Source organism: Agelaius phoeniceus, chromosome 2 (assembly GCF_051311805.1).
Source record: "Agelaius phoeniceus isolate bAgePho1 chromosome 2, bAgePho1.hap1, whole genome shotgun sequence".
NCBI lineage: Eukaryota > Metazoa > Chordata > Aves > Passeriformes > Icteridae > Agelaius > Agelaius phoeniceus.
This window is the reverse complement of record NC_135266.1, coordinates 64771053-64779916: the sequence shown is the minus strand read 5'-3', so window position 1 is coordinate 64779916 and position 8864 is coordinate 64771053. Positions and strand designations below refer to the sequence as shown.

Below are 8864 nucleotides of genomic sequence, written 5' to 3'. Positions count from 1 at the left end.
CTTAAACAACTCAGGAGTTATTCAGGACAGACTAGAAAATCTCCTGCCTTCTGTAACTGGAGAAATCTGCCAACTGGAAAACCCTCTGCCTTCAGTCACAAGGTCATCACTCACAAGATGTTCTATTAGGCCTGCCATGTGTCTGTATCTAGCAAAGTTCTGAGGAGAAAATTACGAATCACACTTGAAGACTGAGTCACGGATGCAGAAAGCTGCACATGCACAACTCCATGGGGCTGGATGGGCTACCCACTGACAGTGCAACAGAAACTGGCCAATGTGATGGCCATGACTGATACACTGAAGGGCAGGGCTACCACTGACAGAGACCTTCACTGGCTGGAGAAAGGTGACAGTGAGAACCTCACAAGTTCAATAAAAGCAAATGCAAGCCCAGCACCTTTAGCTGTAGATGTTTCTACAGCTCTATAAGTGCCACAAAAACATATATAAACCCCACAATGTTAAACCATAAAAACCAAACAAAGCCAAATCTACACAGCTTTGCATATGCAATGTAATGCTGACATGGAGCTGTGTCCCATGGGGAGAATAAAGAAATACATAATAGATAACACCACACACTGATGAAAGTAAGAGGCAAGGATGATTATGAAGACCAATGTACATCAAACAAACCCAGAAGGGATTTGAGCATGCAAGATTACCAATATGTGTCCCAACTTCTATTTTATCATTCACCTTTACTAGAGAAAATGATTCACAACACCACAGCGAGAATCAAAAAACCCAGTCTGCAGAGGCAAAACTGAGTCCAACAAAAAATATTTTTGCTGTGTTTATTTTGTAATTATCCCAACAACACACACAACCACAAGCTGTAGAGCTTGTGGCACTGCAGTCATTTTGGAAGCCTAGTTAAAATACTCGATAAGTCTGCAATACTTTATAAATGAACACGCAGAAGGTTATGTACAACAGACTTTTCATCTCTATTTTATTTCACAGAAGCAGTGCATTCTGGGGTGAGAAGGAGAAAAAGTTCAGGAAAAACCTGCAGTTCTCAAAAGACACTGTTGATAATTTAACCAAATCAATAAGTAAATGCCATGAAACTTGTGCATATTCAAGTCTCTGAAGAGATGAGCCCCTTCTTAAATAATGGGAAGAGAATTAATGAAGCCTACCTTCATTGAAACACACTTCATAATCTGGTTTTCTTTTTATAGAAAGAAAATTTTCTGTAAACTATCACCTCTGTTCTTCCTGACAGTAGGACACTAATTTTTTTACAAGGTTTGGTTACAAGCACCATCAATGTAAACAATTAAAAGTTTAATCTCTAGTTAGGTATCAGTAAACAGAACAGAGACAGAACCAGTGGGGACAGTACAAATGCAGAGTTGGTGGACACTCATTTGGCCCTCTTCCCATCAGGATTAATGTGGCAAAGTCTGGAGCTGAGATGCTTGAGGAGCTGCTGGTTAATAACACACACGAACTTCATGACTGACACTTGAGCTATCCTGTGCTTCCCTGTGGATCTCCAGTACCACTGCTTCCTGCTGCAGCAGACGACAGCCCCAGATGTGATGGACTCCTTCTAGTGGCATGCCTTAGCAGAAAAATGGTTCAGAGCCTCCTCTTCATTAAAAACCCCAATCAGCTTTTTGTCAGGAGTGTTGGTGTGATGCCATGATCAGACAGCTACATCAGCTCAAACGAGTTTTTTATTTCATGTCCAGATCAAATGTTTTCTGTATTATTAAAATACTGTAAAAATACCATGATTATGGACAGAAAATGATGAAGCATAAATTTAAACCTGTGGATGCTGACTGTCCTAGGCATCACTGTTTGTATGGTGAAATGCAAGCTGATGGAAAAAGTGGCTAGTCTGACTTCATAGTGATTTTTTATATATATTTTGTCAGGGTACAAACAGTAACATGGGAATACAACTTTAGATAAATCAGGTTCACGTGTTCCGGGGAGGGATTTGATCTAAAGGTCACGACAGTCAGAGGAAAGACTGTGTGGGGTCTGAAGGAGCACAGAGCAGGTAAACACACTGCACACCATGACAAATTCTTCATTAGTGTTATTTTTGGTCCCAGGAAGAGAATAGTTTACCCAAAACTGCAGTAAGCCTAAACAGTTTTAGAGGGCAGGAGAAGGCTGATAATCTTCTGTGCCCTTTACTTTGAATAGATTTCCCTGTTTATTTACTGTGTTTAGCACAAAAGACAAAGTCTACTCCTGGTAAATGCTATGACAGCATCTCACAGAGAGGAGACTTGGACTTCAGTCTGTTGCTTTTCTTCCTGTGTGAAGAAAACAACAGCGAAAGGAAAAAGCCTTGACTATCCCTCCGGCCTCTTCTGGACTTGGGCTGCAGGTTCCTCCCCTAAAAACCTGCACTCATTTTCCTCTAGACATTCTTCCAGAATAGCTTGTAAAAACCATGCACTTACCTAAATGGGCCAGGGGAGCTGTTCCACTTTTTGTGACTATTATTTACAGTATGTGTGTGCTTCTCCACATTTTTTTCCCAGGTCAAAGCAGAAATTCTTTTGATTAAAATTACCTGGTAATACAGCAAATATCTTTCTCTGAAAATGAGTTTTTATTTCACACACCACAATGCCATCATGGTAGGTCTTCAGCATTTACACCTGTATATAGGCTACATCCAGCATTATGCACACACCTTTTAACATGGTCATTTCCCCAGTGGCTTGACCAGAGCTGTGATCAGTGACACTTGTCAGCCAAAAATGTAACTTTTCAGAACACGCATAATAAAATTTGTTTATATGACTCAAATCCTGGTGAAGGTACTTAGTTGTCATATTAGCAGCTTTTCACTTGTGGTTTTTTTTTTTTTTTTTTTTAACACCAGTTTAATTAGAGCAAAACTGGTTATCAAAAAATGCGTATTTTAAAAACATCTTCTAAAAGACAGAAAGTTTTACATGTTTTCCCTTAGGGGAGAGGTATTCAAGAAGAAACGAGTTTCATCCAGAAAGAAGTATGCTTGCACTGGAAATATGAAGAAAAAGTTTCTGCCTTGATTATTTCTAACAGAAAAATATCAACTCCTTAAAAAACACGGAGCTGTCTTTTATTTGGGTCTAATGGTGTAGCAATATATAAAAATGCTGGGTTATCTCTCTTGGTTTGTATTCCAAAAAGGTAAGCTGTATTGCCTGAGTCAGGAATAGCAAACATGGTTTACTCAGGTTATCACTATCTGTACAAGTGGTTCAGACCACAGCCCAGAGGGCTCCCTTCTAGCTGAACAGGATGGGCTTTCTGGGTGAGGGGACTGAAAATGTTCTCTAAGGTTTCTCTTTTGGCACTTTCTGCATCCTGGTCTGTCAAATTAAAAGATACAGTGGAATTTCCTCTTCCCTGGGGAAGGAGTGACACTTCTTCTGAAGAAGTTTCTATAAAAACATTGGCAGCAAAAGGAGGGCTAAGGAGTCTCCATTCTTTGCTGGAAGCACAGGGTAGCACAGTGTAAGGGATGAGGAAAATGTTGAGGTACCTAGTGCCTTTTTTGTCTCAGTATTTAATACCAAAGCCAGCTGCCCCCAGCATACCCAGCAATGACAGCTGGAAGTTAGGGACAAGGAGCTGAGTGAAGTCCCCATAATCTGTGACGAAAAGGTTAACGACCTTCTGTCCCAGTTAGACACACATCCATGTGCCCTGATGTGATGCACCTGAGAGTATTGAGGGAACTGGCAAAAGATCTTGCCAAACCCCTTTCAACCCTTTTCCAGGAGTTTTGGTTTCCTGGAGAAGTCCCAGTTGACAGGAAATTAGCAAATGTGATGCCCATCTAAAAGAAGGGTTGGAAGGATGATCTGGGGAACTACAGGCCTATCAGCCTGACCTTGGCACTGGGAAAAGTTGTGGAGCAGACCATCCTGAGTGCCATCATGTGGCATGTACAGGACAACCAAGGGCTTAGGCCCAGCCAGCACGGGTTTATGAAAAGCAGGTCCTGCTTGACCAACCTGATCTCCTTCTATGACAATGGGATCCACTCAGAAGGTGAGGGAAAGTCTGTGGATGTTGTCTATCCAGACTTTAGGAAAGCATTTGAAATGTCTCCCACAGCACTGTCCTGGAGAAACTGGTTGCTCATGGCTTGGATGGGTGGATTCTTAACTGAATAAAACTGGCTGGATGGCCAGGCCCAGAGAGTGTGGGGAATGGAATTAAATCCAGTTGGTTGCCGGTGCCAGCTCTGTTTCACATCTTCACTGATGATTTGGATGAGTGGATTGAGTGCATCCTCAGTAAGTTCACAGATGACACCAAGTTGGGTGGGAGTGTTGATCTGCTGGAGGGCAGGAAGGCCCTCCAGAGGAATTGTGACAGACTGGATCGACGGTCTGAGGACAGTCTTGTGGAGTTCAGTAAGGTGATCCAAGTGCTGAGTCCTGTACTTGGTTAAAACAATCCCATGCATTGCAACAGGCTGGGAGAAGAGTGGCTGGAAAAGGACCTGGGGCTGCTGGTCAATAGCCAGCTGAACATGCTCCAGCATGTTCAGTGCCTCTTCTGGCATTTCCTTCACCATCCGTCCAAGGGCTGGTCAGAAACCTCCACCTTGCGCTGCTGTGCAAAAGCCTCTGTGTTGATCATATCCTCCAGAACAGAGACACAGGGTGCAATCTCAGACTTCTTTACTGTACCCAGTTTGGGAATGCCAATCTCAGAGGGTTCTGAGAACTTTCTTCACATATTTAACAAACTTCTGCATCACCTTCTCCTCAGCAAGTAACCTGTAAGCTCAGGGTGGACCCACTGCTGTTATTCACAAGTAATTCACTTTTCCTTTGGAAGGTGTAAGTTTGAGAAGCCTCAGATGTAAAATTCTTCTTCATTAACTGGTGAAGCTGGGCAAACATGATCATCCAGAGAACAGGGAGCTGCTCTTAAGGGCTGTTTGTGTTGCTTGGAGAGAGATGCTGACATGAAAGAGCTGGAAGACCATTCTGAAAGAGAAGGCAGTGAACCATCAACTGACTCAAAAGTATTGCACATGGCTGATGCAGGCCTTCCACTGGTGGCTGCCTTTTTCGCCCTACTGACAGTTTGTTTCTGTGATGGAAGAGAGTCTTCCAATTCACTGCAAAATCCATTAAGGGCAGAATATGCAGAAACCACAGACAGGTCTGAGAAGGACAGCTTCATCCCTGTGTCCACATCAGTCTCTTGGGCATCCTCTATGTCATCCATGTTAAGCTTGGGGCTGCATTTCCACGTTTTTAACCTGGTTGCAGGTGACCCAGTGTTTAAAAACTGAAATGGTTCACTGAAATGAAATGTCTCTGATGCTGAAGAGGAGTTCACTGTGGGCAAGCAGAACAGAGACTTGCTTCGTTGAAATGACCAAGAAATGCTGGAGGCACTCCTGGATCTGCGTGTGAAGTCTCCTAGATTGCCATGTCTCAAGTCCTCCTGGGAGAAACCAAGATAATGACCAAGGCCATTTGTGTGATGTACCTTTTTTGGACCCATTTCTTGTGGCCGTTCAGAGACGGATTGGTGGCTCTGAGGAAGGAAGGCTGGCAGAGTGGTGAAGTGGGAATCTGTTGACACAGATGGATATGGTTGCTTGTTCTGCTTTGCAGACTTCCTACACCAACTGTGTGCTTGCTGCTGTAGGGAGAGGGAAAGAAGATCACATTAATACAGAATTGGCAGTTTTACAACCCTGAGTCTCCATTGCTGAGTTGTTACTGCAAATAATTATGAAGCAGACTTCAGTCAGTATGCTTGCAGCAAATGTTTCACTGCAATAACAAAGAAAAACCACCCTGCCAAAATCCCAAATATTTACATAAGGAGCCTCAAAGACAGCAAGAATAAATGGTAGAGAAGCCTTGCCTTGTGGGCTGAATTACACTAGCTTGAATTTCTCGCTTCCTATTGACTTACTCAGATTCATTCATATTCTGTCTTCCAACATTACTACTTTAGTGGACAGCTTAAGAAAATAATAAAGAAATGGAAGAAGTATATTATATAATTGTATAGTATATAATTGTAATTTCTCATTTCTTCCTTACGTCTTTTTTTGTTGTTTTGTTTTGTGCTCCTTTAAAACATCAGAAAGCCTTCAGCAAATTCATTCTGTCCTCTCAATGGAAATTTACTAATTGTTTCAACTCCTTCACATTTTCTTTCTTACCTAGTGAGCTGTATTAACTAGCTCACAGTGACATTACAGACACATGTTCAATTTGCTTGTAGACACCTAGACTGAAGACCGAAGTCCCAAACTCATGGTTATGATCCAAATCTGGAGCTGAATCCCAGTACCAGGGCAGGATTCAGTTGCCTCCCCATCAGATACTCAAGCATTTGAACAGGGAAAGCAGCTGTGACAAATGATGAGCCAACATCCTTCTCTTATTTCAGTGAGGCTTTTAGAAATTAGCCTTTTAAAAAGTTTAATTTAAAGTCTCCTTAATGGAATTTCTTGCATAATAAAAAATGCTTGATCTCTGCTCCGAAAGGGACAGGAACTAAAGGGACAAAGTGCAAGATCATACCCTTGAGAATAAACAATAATCTCAGCTATGGGACTTGTCAGTTGGACAAGGAGAGGAGAAAGAACTGGGCATCCTGATCTCTTTCTGCTATTAAAGCAACAAGGCTGTGACAACATGGTACTGGGCAGCCTCAAGTGAGTTGAAAAAGCACTGTGGACAACACTGTTATGGCCTCATCTGGAATACTGCACGATTCCAATCACACCTCTGTGAAAAAGAATAAATTTGAACTGAAAACGACAGAGCCACAGGAAAAAAAAAAAAAGAACTATCCATTAAAAAACCCAGAACCACAAACTAATAAAAGGTTTCTTTAACAAAGAAACAAAAAAAAACCTTTAACAAAAAAAGGTTTCTTCATTTCTATAAACAATAACAGAAAGAGAAGTCTTCTGGGGTGAGTAATGGATAAAGACAGAGCCTGCTCACTTTACCAAACAGATTATATGACATGACAGAAAGAGCTGAGACCTGGCAACCAAGGAGGTTCTTTGTACCCAGTCTCTAAAAGAGCTCCATACATTGCTGCTTCTAACATCTTGCTAGTGCACATCACATTGTCTTAGTGACCCAGATCTGTCACAGCCATATTCTTCTTTATTGAATTGATTTTATGGGCAAAAAAAGGATTTTCACATCTGCAAAAAATGCTTGTCTCTTTCTAGATCTCTTACTAGATATTATAGGACAGCCAAACCATAGAAGTCATTTAGATACTGCAGATGAGTAAATATACATATGCATATTATATATATATGTCTGTAATAAGATCTGTTATTTCATAACCTATTTCTGTGTAACATAGTAGGCTGCTTCCCCTTAATGTCATAAAGAATTATATGAAGGAAGAAATTGAGGACAAAAGACTGACTCAAATGACTCAAAGGACTCAACTGACTCAAATGTAATGAGTCAGTTGTCAACAAAACATTTGCCAGAAATCACGTTAGACCTCTACAAATAACATTATTTCATTAGTTCAATATGTGAGCCAATTTGTTTAAAAATTACTCTGTAAGACAAAAAGCTTGTCCACTAGCTGTTTCTTAACTAAATACATTTTTGGATAACGTAGAAATAAGAATCTGACATGCTGAATTCCTGCACTCTTTTGATGTGTTTGACCAAGAAAACAGTCCTAAATTTCTTAGCATTAACAAAAGGTACCATTTTTTTTCTCTGCAGTAACTCTGCTATGAGATATACTACATGAACTCAACCACCATGCTCAGTGAATCAATTCCCAAAATCATTTTGGGAACAGATCTATCCTTGCACTGCAGAGAGTTCTGGGGCCAGTACCTTTACCTTGTGCAGGCCACACCACCTGTCTCCCACACATACATCAGGCAGAGCCCACAGACATCATAAATGAGATTTAGCTGTCTAGTTAATACAGCCAGTGGGGTCTGGAGAGCAATTCAGCTTTCCCTGAAAAAATTCTTGTGTGGGGTTGGATAGCTGAATTGTTTTCTATGTCCTAGGGCTGTACTACAGTGAGAACACACACTATAGCTGACAATCTACTTTAGGCAAGATGTTAGATTTTGGGTATTGCTATTTTAAACCTTTTTTTCCTAGTTCTTTTTTCTAGTTCCTAGTTTCTGCAGATAGATGGAGGCACTTCATTTTACACAAAATATTTGCTGTTAATCTTGCTCCTGGGTCACAGATCCTGGTCAAGCCAAGCTGGCCTGGCAGGAGGCAGTGGTGGATGGTGAGGAGAAGGGAGCAAGCACAGCCTGCCCCCAGAATGGCTGCCTGCAGGGCAGACCGAGTGACATCACTAACAGAGCTCATTTCTGAACAGCTGTTTATAGGAAGAACTGCTCACCTCAATAATTTTTTTTAGATGAGTTAAGATTTAAAAGACCTATTTTCCAATGCTGCTCTTCTTTATATGGGCAGAAATGAGAAATAATGGAGAGATAGTATTTTAATACTTTAATCTTAAAGGAATGTAATTGAAGTCTTTCCTGGCTGTGAGAACACCAGACAGGAAAAGCAGCAGTGATGTGCTACAGGTAGAAGAGTGTACCACAGGTAGTGTGTCAGAAGCTCCATCCCACGAGATACTAGTGAACAAAGATTACAGGCTAATCCTGTATTGTAGAGAACTGGATTATGTGGACTAATAAGACTTTTCTATATCTACATTCTCTAGCTTGTCAGAGATCACAGAGGGGATCCAGTGATTTAGCCAGGATTAAAAGTCAGGCAAAACTAGCTCCTTGTCCTATGCCAAGGCCAGTGACTGTGCTCCCCTGTGCCACCTTGGGATGGCACACCAAGAGCTGCACGCAGCCTGTGAGCTCATGCGGCTGCTCC

The 8864-nt window shown here is 41.5% G+C and overlaps 1 protein-coding gene across 2 annotated transcripts in view; it reads right to left on the bottom strand.

Moving 5' to 3' along the window:
- Positions 1 to 4533: 4533 nt before the first annotated feature.
- Positions 4534 to 8864, bottom strand: part of FAM124A (family with sequence similarity 124 member A) — a 37181-nt gene continuing 32850 nt past the window's right edge. Inside the window, exon 4 of one of the 2 annotated variants that reach the window (XM_077173714.1) lies at positions 4534 to 5640. In XM_077173714.1, the coding sequence (XP_077029829.1) occupies positions 4840 to 5640 (801 nt within the window). In that variant the 3' untranslated portion in view covers positions 4534 to 4839. The remainder of the gene's footprint in view (positions 5641 to 8864) is intronic. The other variant, XM_054627755.2, reaches the window with a different exon arrangement.